General features: G+C 43.1%; 2 protein-coding genes across 3 annotated transcripts in view; both read right to left on the bottom strand.

The window, feature by feature from the left end:
- Positions 1-596: 596 nt before the first annotated feature.
- On the bottom strand, positions 597-8,339 carry TRIM59 (tripartite motif containing 59). 2 transcript variants are annotated; one of them, XM_028146521.2, is made up of 2 exons: positions 8,281-8,339; positions 597-2,549 (listed from the first exon to the last, which is right to left on the bottom strand). In XM_028146521.2, the coding sequence occupies exon 2, from the start codon at positions 2,544-2,546 to the stop codon at positions 1,338-1,340; it is 1,209 nt and encodes a 402-aa protein (XP_028002322.2). In that variant the 5' UTR covers positions 2,547-2,549; positions 8,281-8,339; the 3' UTR covers positions 597-1,337. The 2 variants fall into 2 exon arrangements, with proteins under 2 accessions (XP_028002322.2, XP_054569666.1); XM_054713691.1 differs by lacking the exon at positions 8,281-8,339 and adding an exon at positions 4,061-4,103.
- Positions 8,305-15,399, bottom strand: part of KPNA4 (karyopherin subunit alpha 4) — a 74,105-nt gene continuing 67,010 nt past the window's right edge. Inside the window, exon 18 of the mRNA XM_054713689.1 lies at positions 8,305-8,359. The gene's annotated coding sequence lies outside the window, so the exon portion shown is untranslated. The remainder of the gene's footprint in view (positions 8,360-15,399) is intronic.

The following is a 15,399-nucleotide window of genomic DNA, read 5'->3' on the forward strand; positions in this document are numbered from 1 at the left end:
AATGCTAACCATCTGTGTTTTCAACAAGTTGTAATTCTTTTGGTGCAGATAAACTTGACTCAGGGTTGCAACTAAACCTTCAGTTGGAAAATAAAAAACCAATGTTCTGCAAAAGTGCGATAAAACGAGGTATACCTGTACTTGACTATATTCATGTATACTGCTTAAGTTTTGTCTACTAAAAACTGGCAAGAGTCTCCCATATATTACATGGCCTTGGACAAATTACTTTTTGTGGCTTTCCACCTACAAAGTGGGGGGGGGTTCATACCTACTTCAGAAATGAGAAATTACTTGACACATTTCAGTGCTTATTAATATTTACATGTATTTAAAACTACATGATTTTGTGTTATGTCTAATGTTCTTTGCCAACACAGTAGTTAATTGTGTGAGGTATATTATGATGCTGGTCATAAACACACCTAGCCAGCCATCTTAGTGTTGGCTCTCTTTTAAATAAAATTCAAGAAAATAATATTAAATTGGTACTTTAGCATTAGCATAAAGGAATGTTTGGCAAAAAAAAAATTTTAAGTTTTTAAGACAAATGCAGTTAACATGTTGATATCTAAATCTAAAGAGAATGAAATACATAACATTTCAAAAATTTTTTATCCAAGAACTTAGTTGGCAACTAAACACTACACAAAAGTTAAATATAATCCTAAAGTAACACAAACCACAGAATACTTTCTTAGGAAATGTTGCTGTTTGTTCCCTAACAACACATTTTCAAAAGCAATAGCATTATTAGAAATGAATGTTGATCAACATCTTAAGGCTCTTAAATCCATCTAAAACAATGTGTGGATCCAGTTTGTTTGATCAAAAGCATCTTTAAGCAACCCCTTATCATTTTAGACTTTGCTGCTTGATTTTAAAACCTCACCATTCTTATTTGCCCATGCAAAAGAAGCCACATCAAAAATAAGTGCATAGGTACTTTCCAGATTTTACCATCTTTTATTCTAAAAACTACTATGTGTGAAGAACTGCAAAGTCAATCACTACAGCCATATTAATGCTAAAAGACAATATTGGCAAAACAATGTTTAAATGCCACAGCAATATTAAGTCAACCTCTCAAATCCATGAAAAAGGATAATACTCAAATCAACTAGATTTTAGATCGAAAACCAGAGACACTGCTTCATTTCTGACACATTTCTATCCAACAGAAACATGAAAGGTTTAAAATATTTCTATATATTTGTTGCAATTCTAATAAAGTTTAGTTTGCTATTTTATTTATCCATGCAACCCCAATTTCTCCATTTAGCAATGGTTGTTAGTCCCTGTTTAGAAAAAGCCTATATGAATTTAGATTTGCATTTTCAACGAAAGACTATTTTCCACATGAATTCCTTCAGTAAATATAAAGTGTGATATAGCATTTTCTTTAAACTGTGCAGATTGTTAGATAAACTTTGGTAAACAGATAGAGAGACTTCAAAAAAACACATTGAAGTGATTTCATTTAGAAAGGTTATTATGTGTTGGTTAAAAAAGAGAATCAACATCAGTATCACTGAAATCAGTGTAACTATAACAATATTTAGAATCTTAAAAAATTCAACTTCCTTTTCATCAGCAGGCCAGGAACAAGGCATCCTGGTTGAAGAAATTTTCATTTCAGGAATGAGAAGTTTCTTAATTTGTCCAATTTCTGTTATGCTCCAATCTTCTTTCAATACTTGGCTTACTCGAGGATAAATTTCAATACGTTGGACCTCGGGAAGTGGACTTTGCTTCAAGATCTGCACACGCTGACGAACATCATCCACTTTTTCAAGAAATTTAAGTGGAGACTCTTCTTGTAAAGATGTTGTCAATGTCATTAATTCAAGCTGCTGCTTCCTCATTTCTCTTATTCCTTCAATTTGTGGAGTATATTCTTGATTAATCAGACTGCCTACATCAGAGAGAGCAGTTAGGAAATTTTTTTTTTTCTGTTCTAATATATCACTAAGCTCCTTAAAATACTGGAGAACAACTTCTTTATCACCTTGAACCATTTTCTCCGAATGAGATTTTTCTTCTTCCAGCTTTTCAATAAGACAAGTAAGGTCTGTCCAGTGTGTGTCAGTTAACTGTTCCAGCAGTTTTTGAGGCGTGTCCTTTTCTTTCAGATAGGCACTTTGAAGATCATCTATAGGATGACCATGATGTTGGCCTATGGTAAGGCAATGACCACAAACTAATTTTTTATCTAGTAAACAGTAAACATTTAATGGTTGCCTGTAATGTTCAGGGCAAGTGACAATATCTGGATGATCTTCTTGCTGGTACTTTTCAATAATAGCCCTTAATGCAAAATTAACAGGTAAAGATTCAATACCAGTTGAAGCAATTTCAATAATACTTCTGCAATTAGGGCACTTTAGTGGAATTCGTAATGGTCTCCATATATAAAAGTTACCAGATGCCTGAAGAACATTTTCCAAGCAGTTTCTACAAAATGTATGAGAGCATGGTAGTACACGAGGATCTTCAAAAATACTATAACAAATGGGACATGTTAACTCGTCCTCAAAATTGTACATTTTCTGTCAAGAGAAAAAAGTATTTTAAGTACATATAACAAAGATAATTGCACATATATAAAGTCTTAGTTGTTACCCTCCAAATTGTTAATATACTGTACTTGTCATTTAAAAGAGGATAATTAAGATATTTACTAAGATTTTTTTAATGTAATGCAATATCATCTTTAAGAGCTTATTTGGGACAAAAATCGTGCTAAACAAAACAATTCTAATTAATTTGTAATGCTTCAAATTGAAGTTATTTAAGTTTGTTCCTATGTAATGAAGATTTAAATTCAGTGTTCTGTTGAAGTCTGCTTAATGATTATAACTGTTCTATGAAACTTATTACATTCTAAAATGCTAAAATAAGTTAGGCTTAGCAAAATTATATTCTTTAATTCAAAAGAATTCATGCTCTCAGTTGACTCAATCATAGTTTCTAAATCAAGTTACTAAATTTCTCTAGTAACACTTATTATAAATTTCTTAGCTGCTTAAACTGGACGACTGGTATGCTTACATAATGCAATACTCTAAAGTAATTTTATGTTTTATTTATTTGTAATTTTGAGAGCACGTTTATTAAAGCTGGAGACAGCGAAACAAGGACGGGCTTAGGATAGAAGAAGCAACAGGAGAGAGCCTAGGCAGGGCTGCTTTGACTCTAGAAATGTCAAAGTAATTTTAATTTGAAGATTTAGAAGAGAAAAACATTTTTTAATTGGTCCTTGCAATAAAACATTAGTTTCAAAAATGAAGTGTGGTAAGAAAATTACTGACCACTAGAATATGTGTGGTAAAGAGTACCATTAGTCATTCTCCTTAATGCAAGAAGCTGAGCAAAACAGTTCAGAGACCCTCTCTTAGCAAGCTATTACTGACATTTCCAACAAGCCTACATGTTTGCACCTTATCACCTCCTTTCAATACTCCTTTGTACCTATCAATGCAAGCCACAATCCTCAGGTCTTAACCCTGATACAGAGAAAAATCAAGTCACACCACTGTTTCAAGAACCTTGAAAAGCAAAACAAAAAACCCAAATGTCATTCAGGTAATTATCAAATCCTCCTCTATAAAAAGATTAATAAAAGTTTGAGAAAACAAGTTATACTTTCACCCTGGCCGGTGTGGCTCAGTTGGTTGGGCATCGTCTTGTGCACCGAAAGATTGCCGGTTCTATTCCCAGGCAGGACACGAGCCCAGGTCAAGGCACATGCCTAGGTTGCACACTCAATCCTCAGTAGGGAGTGTGCAAGAGGCAGCCAATCAGTGTTCCTTCTAACATTGGTGTTTCTCTCTCTCTCCCTCCCACTCTAAAAATCAATAAAAATATTTTTTTTTAAAGAAAACAAATTATACTTTAATAAACATAAAAACCTCTTTAGGCTTTTTAGCTCTATGCTCCTTTCACCATTTTCAAAACCAAACTCATTCATGCTTCAAATCTCAATTTAAATTCTTATCTCCTGATTAGGTGCCCTGTTAATCTCAGCTCAACTGCTGCACTTCCACTTCACAGCACTTACCTGGATTTCATTTTGTAACATTTTTCTACTCATTGGAATGTAAACCTGCAATAAGGACAGAAATTGTGTCCAAGCACAAAATGTGACACGTAGTAGGCATTCACTCACAAGTAAACACTGCCTCTTAAGAGACAAATGTTAATGTCAGATCTTAGTTTTTTTGGTTTCTTTAAAACAGCAAAACCTCTACTCTTAGGAAAAGCTGTAACAGTTGAGTACATCAGAAAATACACTCCATTCAGACTGACCAATATTCAGAACCCTAATAAACCAGGATGTGTCACACAGAAACTAAGCTTCAACTGTGAAACATTCCAGGAAACTAACGTAACTGGGCAACACTAGAGATGACACTCACTGCACATAAAGTCAAGTGAGTACATGTTGGGGAGACTTTATGACTCTGCCCTATATCTACAGAGAGCTCTGAAATCATACAGAACCACCAAAGAAAAACAACACGTTTCTCAGAGTATTTCAGTGATGTCATTAAGGGACAGAATAGCACGTAACAGGGAATAAAACTTGAGCAGTGGACATATATTCAATTTAGATTTAATATTACAGCTATTTAATGTTTAAGTACAAAAATTTCCTTGAAACAGAATGCAACCTTTCCCTCCAAAGCCCTATATTTGTCAAAAGCTACAAAACATTTTCTAAGACCCCATTTAGGGAACCCAAAAGCTCAACTTTCTTTCAAATGAGGATATTAACAATACTGTAAAGAAAATATCTCCTGAGCTCATATAAAAATGGAAGCAAATATTATGGTCTCAAAAGTTACTTCCATAATATGTAAAATTTTAAATAAAATTTCATCAGAAATGTGTGTAAAACTTGAAGATACAGAAATCAAATTCTACTCTTGGACTACCCTCTTCTTGCTGATTTATTAAGAACTAATTTTAGGCAACAAATTCATGAGAAGTCAGATACTGAGAAGCAAGCCTAGTTGACAAGAACTATAAAACCAGGAACTTTCTGACTCTGGTTGCTGCCTGAGAAACAAAAGATATATAGCTGGTTATCATTTAGAAGCTAATTCTTCCAGGAACTAATATGAAATTTTATGCACCAGAAATTTTCCATAACCAGCCTAAACTCTTAATGGGAAGAAAAGGAGCAAAAAACTTAAGCTATGTATATTTTCTAGGATAAATATGTTGGATTTTAGCTATGCTGTATGTATGTAACAACACTGGACCCTATAAGGCAATGAAGCAATGCCTTAAATACAGAGATGGGCAAAAGTTTGTTAATAATAATAAATAATTTGATAATTAATGAATAAATAATAATACAAAAATAAGTTTCATGTACTCACAACTGTAAACCTACCTTTGCTCCACCCTATATTCTCACGGAAAAAAATGGCTTTCAACCTAAAATTCTATACAAAAACTAGAGGCCCAGTGCACGAATTTCGTGCACTGGTAGGGTTCCTAGCGGCTGCCGACTGCCGGCCAGGTACTCCCTCCCTTCCCCCGGCCGGCCCCGCCCCTAGTCGAACTCCCAGACAAGGGGACAATTTGCATACTACACTTTTATTATATAGGTAACTTTTCAATGTTGACTAAAATAGTTTTGACATGAGAGTTCTCAAAAATAAACACGCCCCCATCCTCCCTCTCTCTCCCTCTTCTCTCTCTCTCTCTCTCTCTCCTCTCCACCAGATGAAGACCAAAAAAGAAAATGGCCATCTGTAAACCAAGAGAGCTCTCGCCTGCTCACCCCCAACTGCCCCCCCTGCCGGCCTGCTTTCCCCCAACTGCCCTCCCCTCCTGGCCTGATCACCCCTAACTGCCGCTGCCTCGGCCCCGCCACCATGGCTTTGTCCGGAAGGATGTCCAGAAGGTCTCCCAGTCTAATTAGCATATTACCCTTTTATTAGTATAGATCAGTGGTCAGCAAACCGCGGCTCGCGAGCCATATGCGGCTCTTCGGCCCCTTGAGTGTGGCTCTTCCACAAAATACCATGGCCTGGGCGAGTCTATTTTGAGGAAGTGGCGTTAGAAGAAGTTTAAGAATTTTGGCTCTCAAAAGAAATTTCAATCGTTGTACTATTGATATTTGGCTCTGTTGACTAGTGAGTTTGTCGACCACTGGCACAGATACTAAGCAAATATGAAAAGAAATCATTAAAAGAAATTAAAGTGCTTGCTTCTGGACTGCAGGAATCAGGAGTGGAGAGAGTGAGGGCAGAGAGCTGCTTTTTTTTTTTTTTTCATTATAAACTTAAAATACTGATGTTTTAATTTCAACTATTAATATGCAATTAAAAATATAATAAAATTTTAAAGAAAAAAATAAAGGCAATAAATACTACAAACATCCTGGCAGAAAAGTAAGATACCTAAAAAAGGAGCACAAAAACATAATGGTCTCCAAATTCTCCTTGGGGAAACTACAATTTCCAAAATGGCCACAAAAATTATCACCCAGCCGAGGCCGGTTTGGCTCAGTGGATAGAGCGTCAGCCTGCGGACTGGAAGGTCCCAGGTTCGATTCCGGTTAAGGGCATGTACAATGGTTGCGGGCACATCCCCGGTGGGGGGTGTGCAGGAGGCAGCTGGTCGATGTATCTCTCTCATCGATGTTTCTAGCTCTCTATCCCTCTCCCTTTCTCTCTGTGAAAAATCAATAAAATATATTTAATAAAAAAAAAAAAATTATCACCCACATATGCTCTTCTGTAATGTGACTTTGCTGGTACTCCCCCATCAACAGATAAAATCTATTCTCCCGCCCTCCAAACCCCCCAAAAAATCTAGACAGGACGTGTGTGACTGCTCTGACCAGCAGGACACAGTACAAGTGATGCTGTAAGCATTCTGGGTATGGCCCTTAACTAGCCTGATAGGTGGCTGCCTCTTAGAATCACAAACCGCTGAGTAAAAAGTCCAAGCTACTCTGCTGCGAGAGACCACCTGGAGAAGCAATGAGGTGTCAAACATGTAAGTGAAAAAGCCATCTTGGACATGCAGCCAGCCAAGTCTGCAGATGTTGGTTACACCTCAGCAAATACCCAGAACATCTCTCCAAAGCAACAAGGAATCCTAGAAGACAATGAGCAATGCCCACAGGAAAATAACGTGACCTTAGAATTCTGTGCCCAGCCAATATGTAATTTACTGACGCGAAACAACAATAAAAATACTCTCAGCTTTAAAAAAAATTCTAGAGAGCCTAGCTGAAGCCATATACTTTCATTACCCAAGTGATATACTTTCATTAATCCAATATAAAATGCTATTTTCCTCCAATGAGTACTAAAAGCCCAAGTAAAAATCGATAATTAGTTCAGGATTTCCTGCTTCTCTTGGAATGGGGGGATGAGGACAAATATGTGACACCTTAATCAATAAAGAAATGAAAAAAATAAAAAAATGAAAAAAAATAAAAGTCACCAAGAAATATGAATATAAAAAAATCTTTTCAGGAAGAAACCTGAGGCTACATCATCTAGTAACAAATTATTTCACAAATTTCTCGTGTTTAAGTATCAAACACACATTTTTGAATTTCTAAACTTTTTATGCAGTCTTTCTCCTGAGGACTGATTTCCTATGGGGTCTCCACAATGTCTAACCAGCCTGTTATGGATGGGTCAGCACTGGCAACAAAGGATGGAGAATTAAGCAGTACCAAAAGTATCACTGTCCATTCTCCTGGGTAAACAACATTTTTAAGTTTTAATTCACTAATGTGTCCTTGCCTTTCATCTCTAAACATGAGTGGATATAAAACATTCATTACGTTTCACAGTCACTAAATATTTACCACATTAGAGAGTTAGATGACTTGCTCTAGGACTTACAGGGTGAGTCAGCTGTAACTCTGGAAAAAGTGCCACCACCCAGATTGGGGCTCACAGCTTTGTGGCCCTAACTGATAAAAAGCACATTTCATGCAATTAAAGGCTTACTTTAGAAATACTACAATTGCACCTCCTATACACGTAGGTTACATTTTTAAAATATTTTTGTACATATAAATTGTACAAAACAGTAAAGGATCACCATAACGCTTTCAAATTAAAAAAAAAAAAAATCCCATCGTCAGTTCTAATTTTAACTCTGCATATCTGTGCTGTTTTCCTGCATGTTGGCATCAACCTGTTTCCCCAAACTAAAAAAGAAATGATGCAATTTAACCAGAGAGTAAAATTTTTCTGAAAATCTATTTTGTATCCGCTTGATTGATCTCCCACAGCTTACCTGCTTTGTTGATCTTCCTAGTTTGAAGACTGAATATATTTTATCTTGTCCAACTTTTCCAGATTCTTTTATTCTTTTTCTAAAATCAAAAGAATTTTATTTTCATGTTTCAGAAGTTACATTCTAAAAAAATATATAAGTAGGCAACCACAAGAATGGTTTCTATTTCACTGTCTTTGATGTTTACCTTCCTCTTGCCACATTGTGAGTTTTTTTTTAAAAAGTAGCGAAAGGTATCAACAGTTGTTGCAGCAGCAAGGAAGAGGTATCAGGTTTACCTTGAAAGTCCCCCTTATTCTGCGCCCCAACAAACTGGACCTCTTTTACAACGTCAAGTATCTCCTGGGCTCGTGGAGATGGCGGGGCGAACGTCCCCGGGCCTTTCGGGTGGCTCAGAGGCAGTGAGAAGACAGGAAGCACCCGCGGCCCTGGAAGATTTTGCCAGCTGAACACTGTCCTCGGTGACTTAGTCTGTTCCCATCCCTGCGCCCGTTTATCTTTCTGTTCCGCCATGAAAACAGTACTGGGAGGCCCGGGGTCACTTCTCCTGAACGCACCTCGGAACCGAGGGTTCCCATCTGTAAAATGGGCGCAAACACACCTCCCCCTGCGAAGCCCTCGAAAGAACCTCTGACGAAAGGGCTCCAACCAGCAGGGCCCTTCCCTTTCCCGAAGGTGGACGGGGAGTCCTCCCGGGCCTCCCCGCTCCAGTGCCTGCACCGGCTCGGACCCCCGCGAGGCAGCCCCGCCCCGGGGAGGCAGCCCCGCTCCGCTCCCCGCCCGCACCACGGAGGACCTCTCCCTCACAGAAAGGCAGCTCCGGGCAGGAGAGGAGCGCGAGCTTCCCCGAACTCCCCCGATGCGACCAGAGGGAAAGACAGATGCAGGACCCTAGCCCACTCCCTCCATCACGCCCCTCGACTCTCCTCCACACACACACCCAGGACTGCAGCCTCCGCCACGGGGAAAGGAGAGGGACCCAGCGCCGCCGCCTTCTCGAACCCGAAGGGACGCTCCCTGCACTCACCCGGCGACGGGCAGACGGGCAACCTCACGCGCCAGCACGGAGCTCGCCGGCCTCCACGCGGACGCCGAGACCTGCCTGGCTTCCCCGCCCTCCTCCGCCCGGAGGGCCTCCAGGTGCCCAGACGGGGCGGGGCTTCGCGGAGCCTCCGACGCAGGTGCCGTCTCCCGGCAACATTCAATTGCGGGGCGTCGGCCAATGGGAAAGCGCGCGGGGCCGCCGTTCGAAAGTAAACGGCCGGCGGCGCCTGCGGAGGCGGGGGCGTGGCCGCCAGGGATTGGCTGGAGGCCCAGCTTTCCGCGCCTGCGCACTAGGTGCGGGCGACCTCTGGGAAGCTCGGGCCCCGCTCTGCTAGTGGCGCTTGGGTAGGGGACGCTTCCGGGAGCCGCGGAGCCCGGATGGCGCCCGTGGCCCCGGGAGAAGTGGGGCCAAGCGGCGGCCGACATTCATACAGGAACGATTCCTAGGACTATTTTTTTTTTACGTGGAGCCTTGGACGTCCATTGGCACCTCGCAGGTTCCCTGCGCGGAGAAGTCTGCACCCGCCCGGAAGGCACGCGCACGCCTGCGAGGTCGCGCCCTGAGCCCGGTCCTTTGTTTTCGGAACCGGGACGCCTGGCCCTGCCCGAGCGCGGGGCGGGCGTGGGAAGAGGGGCCTGGATTAGTTAGGATCTCTTGTCCTTGAAGAGAACGCACCCTGTGAGAGCTGGTGGGACCGCGGGGCTCAGTGGGACGAGCTCCTGCTTCTCTCCCTACTCTTCCCACCCCCGTGTTTTCCACTTGAAATTACTGCACAGAATTCGTGACTTCCAATTCCATTTCTCCACGTTACTGTTTCACCTTCTTAACCCCGCCTAGAGTCAGGAAACATGCACATCAGTCTCCTTTTCCCTTTTTTCTTGAGAAACTTGATCCAACTGTATCTCAACATACACTCATCATAGCTTCCCTCTTAAACTAAACGTCACCACTGCGCTAAGGAAAATGATGAGCGTTGCTAGACTGTGGAATTCAGTGCATTCAGGTCTTAAGTTCTTATACATTAAACTAGAGGACGGTGCAGGAAATTTGGGGGGGGGGGGGGGGGGAGTGTGGAAAGGGGGGGGTGTCCCTCAGCCCAGCCTGCACCCTCTCCAATCTGGGACATCTCTCTCACAATCAAGGACTACTGGATCCCAACCGCTCACCTGCCTGATTGCCTCTAACTGTTTCTGCCTGCTAGTCTGATCACCTCCTAACCACTCCCCTGCCAGCCTGATCAAGGCCTAACTGCTCCCCTGCAGGCCTGATTGCCCCTAACTGCCCTCCCCTACCTGCCTGGTCACCCCCAACTGCCCTCCCCTACCTTCCTGGTCATCCCCAACTGCCCTCCCCTGCCAGCCTTGTCGCCCCTAACTGCCTTCCCCTGCTGGTCATCTTGTGGCAGCCATCTTGTGTCCACATGGGGGTGGCCATCTTATGTGTTGGAATGATGGTCAATTTGCATATTACCTCTGTATTATATAGGCCTGGTGCATGAAATTCATGCACATTAAAAGGGGATTAATTAGAGGAAATAATTTAATATTGCTGTTTGCCCTTTATAATAGAAGTATCGGAGATGAAAGAAAATTAGTAAAATGTATATGAAAACCTTCCTCCTATTAGAGTCTGGGGTGCACCACGGGACCCAGAGTCAAGTCCCCACCCACCCACATGTGCCTCAAAATCGCGTGAGACCCAGACCCGGCCACCCTTCCCCCCCCCCCCACCCCCCACCCATTGGGATAGATCCAGACCCCGCCAGTCCCACTCTTGTCAAGCCCCGCCGGGCAGGGGGCATAGCCTCAGGTCCCCTGGCCCGGCGCCAGGATGGGGGGGCGTGGCCTGAGGTCCCCCAGCCCAGACCGGGGCAGGGAGCGTGCCTTGAGGTCCCCCGTTAAGCCCCGCTGGGTAGGGGGCGTGGCCTGAGGTCCACCATCAAGCCCCACCAGGCGGGGGACAGCCTCAGGTCCCCCAGCCCAGCACCGGGAGGGGGGGGCGCAGGCTCAGGTCCCCCATCAAGCCCTGCTGGGCGGGGGGCACGGCCTGAGGTCCCCTGTCAAGCCCAGCCAGATGAGTCGCTGTGGGGTTGCCTAAGCCTGAAAGGATCCTAGCACTCCTGGGGGTTGCAGGAAGAGTCAACAGGCACACTGCAGGTGCGCATTCCCAGGGATAGACTGAAGAATGCATCACAAAACTCCAAAGTCTCCAAGGAGCTGCAAAAGAACCCCCACCCCCTACAACAAAACACAGTCCACTTTGAATATCACCCAGGCCCAGAGACCGAGAACTCCGCTTCCATAGCCTGGGTCAGGTGAGGACTTTTCCTATTCTCCACCCGCTGCCCAGTGCAGGAGGGATGAGGAAGGGCAGGTTGTTGGAGGCGGGGGAGGGTGGAGAGCAGGGAATTTAGAAAGAAGCCAGCCCTGTAGCTTCCCCAGGAAGCAGTAACCCTCCGTATCTGCAGGAAAGGGAGTAGCTATAGTTTCAAATGAAGTTAGAAGCTTAGACAAAGGGACTAATTTATTAAATGAAACTGTGTTTCACAATTTTAAGGGGCCTCGGGACTTTTCATCCAAGGTTATTAGATGTTCATTTTAAAGGGACCTCAAGAACAAAATTAAAGTTGCTATCTAGTTGATATGTTCTTGTTCGCATTGCCAGTTACATTGTGTTGAAAAACAAAAGTCGCTCTCTCCACCACCTGTTGATGAACAATTGGAGATTAATCACCCTTACACAAAAGGATGTTTGTTATAGTGGGACAATGTTGGCAGAGATGGGTCCCAGTTTGTGATGGCTTCAGCCGGCAGCTACTGTTCCCCACATGCTGCCATTGCGCCCCCCACATCTCATTGGACCTGTCTTCTGATTGCCTTCTCTCAGGAGGCAATACTTTGTTATCCATTCACTTCTCCATAGAAAATAGCTTAACTATCTATAATAATAAAAGGGTAATATGCTAATTAGACCGGACATCTTCCAGACGTCATTCCGGACATCCTTCCTGACGAAGCAGGGGCCCGAGGGATGCCAGCCCGAGTCCCGGGTGCCTGCAGGCGGCCCATGAGAGGGAAGCCCAGGTCCTGGGTGCTGGAGGGAAGCCGGTGCTGGCAGCTGGGGGAAGGAAGGCCTACTCTTGCATGAATTTTTGTGTATCAGGCCTCTAGTTTCTTATTATATAAGCTTCTGACTTCCATACTCACAGGGCCAAGTTATTTTTCCTAAAATAAATGATAAAACATTCCTTCTCTAATAGCAATTCTGGTATCAACTGAAGAGACACTATGTTTTTCATCCTACACTCCCTTGATAGCAACCAAAACAGATTGTGCATTTATAAAGACAATTTTTCCTGTTCAGTAAAAATTATAAAGCTGTCAAAAACCATGAAACTTACATGAATGGTGAAACTTTGCTTGACTACCATTCAGTGCTTCTGAGTCCTAGTGGTTATTAGGGCGTTATAAGCTTCATATTCACTTAGGACTCCTGAATTCCTGTTCATCGAGTCTACTTAACCTGGCTGTAGGACCGACAAAAGTGGGGAGTGGCAGATTAGTGGCAGGCTACCAACAATAAATTGGTGACATTTTCAACAGGAGAGAGGTTCTGGATTTCATAAAACTGGGAAGCTTTCCACTATTTGAAACTATTCAGTGGAAGAATGTTCTGCTAAATAAGTCAAAGATGATTGACAGAATGATTTTTTACAACTCTAATGATCATCTATATATATAAAAGGCTAAGCAACCATCAGACTGTCAGAACAGCCAGTAGGTATGATGCACACTGACCACCATGGGGCAGATGCTTAATGCAGGAGCTGCCGAGCTGTGGTGACTTGGCAGCGGCGGTTCTCGGGTGATGCCCCCTGGAACTAGAGAGAAGGGAGCCTGATTCCAGGGTGTGTCACCCGAGAACCATCCTCTCGCAATCTGGGACCCCTCGGGGGATGTTGGAGAGCCGGTTTTGGCCTGATCCCCACAGGCCAGGCTGAGGGACCCAACCTGCTGGAGGGACCCTGCTCACTCTGCAGATGCCCTTCGAGCCCTGGCGCTACCCCAGGTGCAGCTGGCCAGGGAAGGACCACAAGAAGTTGGCTCCAGGGCTTGTCTGGCCCATCTCACCCAGTCCAGCCCCTCCGGCCACCTTCTAATTAATTTCCTTTCAATGTACATGAATTCATGCACCAGGGCACTAGTAGATTATAAAGAATTACATATCATTTGTAATTAGTTACCACATGAAAAATATTACCTACTAAAACTATTCCTAATTCTGATTGTAATATCCCAGAATAGTTCAAATTTTCTCAAAGTTTATAATATTTCAAAATATTTTCTCAGCAAAAAATTTTTTCATTTCACTTTTGAAATATGCATGCAAAAGTTGTAAGGTAAGTCCTCACACCCATGGGGTGGGGGGAATCATCTGTTTGGTGCTTGGAGACAAACGTAACACATCTCTAGATATTTTAGAATTACAACAGCATATTATATAATAACCCCAAACAAACTTACAAACTAATTCTTTGAATGTCTGGCAGCAATTTTAAAAGGACATGAAAGGGTTTAATCCCTTCCACTATGTAGAGGGCCCCCTGGGAAGGCACCTGAGCATTCTAAATTGGCCCCTCTTGCCCTTTTAGCCAAGAGGGACCTGCTTCTCACAATCCAATTGTCCACAGCTATTGCCTGAGCTTCTGTTCATGCCAAGGGTGAAACCTCATGATGGCTGGTACCATGGATGTGTCTCTCGCCCAGTGGGGTGAGCTGGGCCTCCCTGGAGAAGAAATCTGGATTCCACAAGATATGTGATCAGTGCTGGGACCCTGCCAGCAGGCGAGGGGATCCCAAGACAGGTGCTGGGCGTGGAGGCCATGGGGGCATAGGCGACCAAGGAGACAGAACTAAACCTCACATCGCCCTGCTTGGCCCCGGAGGATGGCTGGTTAGCCAGAGACGGGTAAGATTCCTCAGGGAAGGAACAACCTAAGACAGGCACAGTCGCACAGGGGCCATCAGGAGAGAACTTGGGGGTCAACAGAGGTGGGGCACAGACCTTCACCCCCCCAAGTTTGCAGGGGCCTGAACCCTCACCCCTGCTGAAGGAGATCTCCTGCCCCCATGGCTGCTCAGCTTCACATGCCCAGCTCAAATCGGGACCCAGGTAACAGAGACTTGGCCGACAGCAGATGCCCTCTCACCGCAACAAGACTTGATGGAGATGTCTTGCACCCATGATCCGGGGAACTGGGGTCTAGGATATCTAAATCCAGCCTAGCACCAGGAATGCTCAGGGCCTACTCAAGAAGGCAAATAATCCTCTCCACTAATAATTACAGGGTAAAACAAGATGGTTGTTAGAATATTAAATTTGACAGTAAAATAGTAGTCAAGTTTTCAGACTAATTTAAATTGGCCAACCAAAATAAGCAAATACTCTAGAAAAATCAATTGTACTGGACAAAAAAGCTGTTACTAAAGTGTTAACTAAAATTTTTATTGGTAGTTCATCTCATGGTAAAATTGCATAACATATAATGAACCTAAAGCAGTCACATTTTAGTGCAAAAAAGTAAAATTTAAAAGCTATCAAGATTACAGCATAAAATTTCCAAAAGCCTCCCAATATTTAAACCAAAAAAGGGGGGATAGTAGAAGAATATCATGTAAGGAAAAATATCCTGCAAATAAATTACATCTAGAAAATTTTTACTTTAGAAAATTAACTTTCATCTGTAATGCTAACAGCAAGTCACCCAGGTAAAACATACATGGTGTCAAAACAAGCCAAAGGAAAATCATTTGGGCAAAAAAATGAAAAAGGATCGCAAATCAAATTCATAGAAAATGTTCCTTTATTAACTTTTGGTCGAGAGTGTGTTTGTATGTTTTCAGAGAACAGCTCCGAGACATGTGGATTCCTGCGATAGAGGGGAATTGACAGGAGTGCTCCAGCCATGAAGTCAGGGGAGAGACAGTCCAGAGATGGAAGACGCTGACGATGCCTTGCCATACTAGCAGTCAGCAGATGTGCGTCACTGCAGATTGCCCAGGACCAAACCGGAG

The sequence above is a fragment of the Eptesicus fuscus genome, chromosome 3, assembly GCF_027574615.1.
Source record: "Eptesicus fuscus isolate TK198812 chromosome 3, DD_ASM_mEF_20220401, whole genome shotgun sequence".
Taxonomy (NCBI): Eukaryota; Metazoa; Chordata; class Mammalia; order Chiroptera; family Vespertilionidae; genus Eptesicus; species Eptesicus fuscus.

What these genes read in the sequence shown, in the direction of transcription:
- TRIM59 (XM_054713691.1), bottom strand. Translation starts at nt 4,093, where the DNA reads ATGAGTAGAAAAATGTTACAAAATGAAATCCAG. An exon ending in TGTTACAAAATGAAATCCAG is followed by an intron (nt 2,550 to 4,060) that starts GTAAGTGCTGTG and finishes TTCTCTTGACAG; the next exon opens with AAAATGTACAATTTTGAGGA.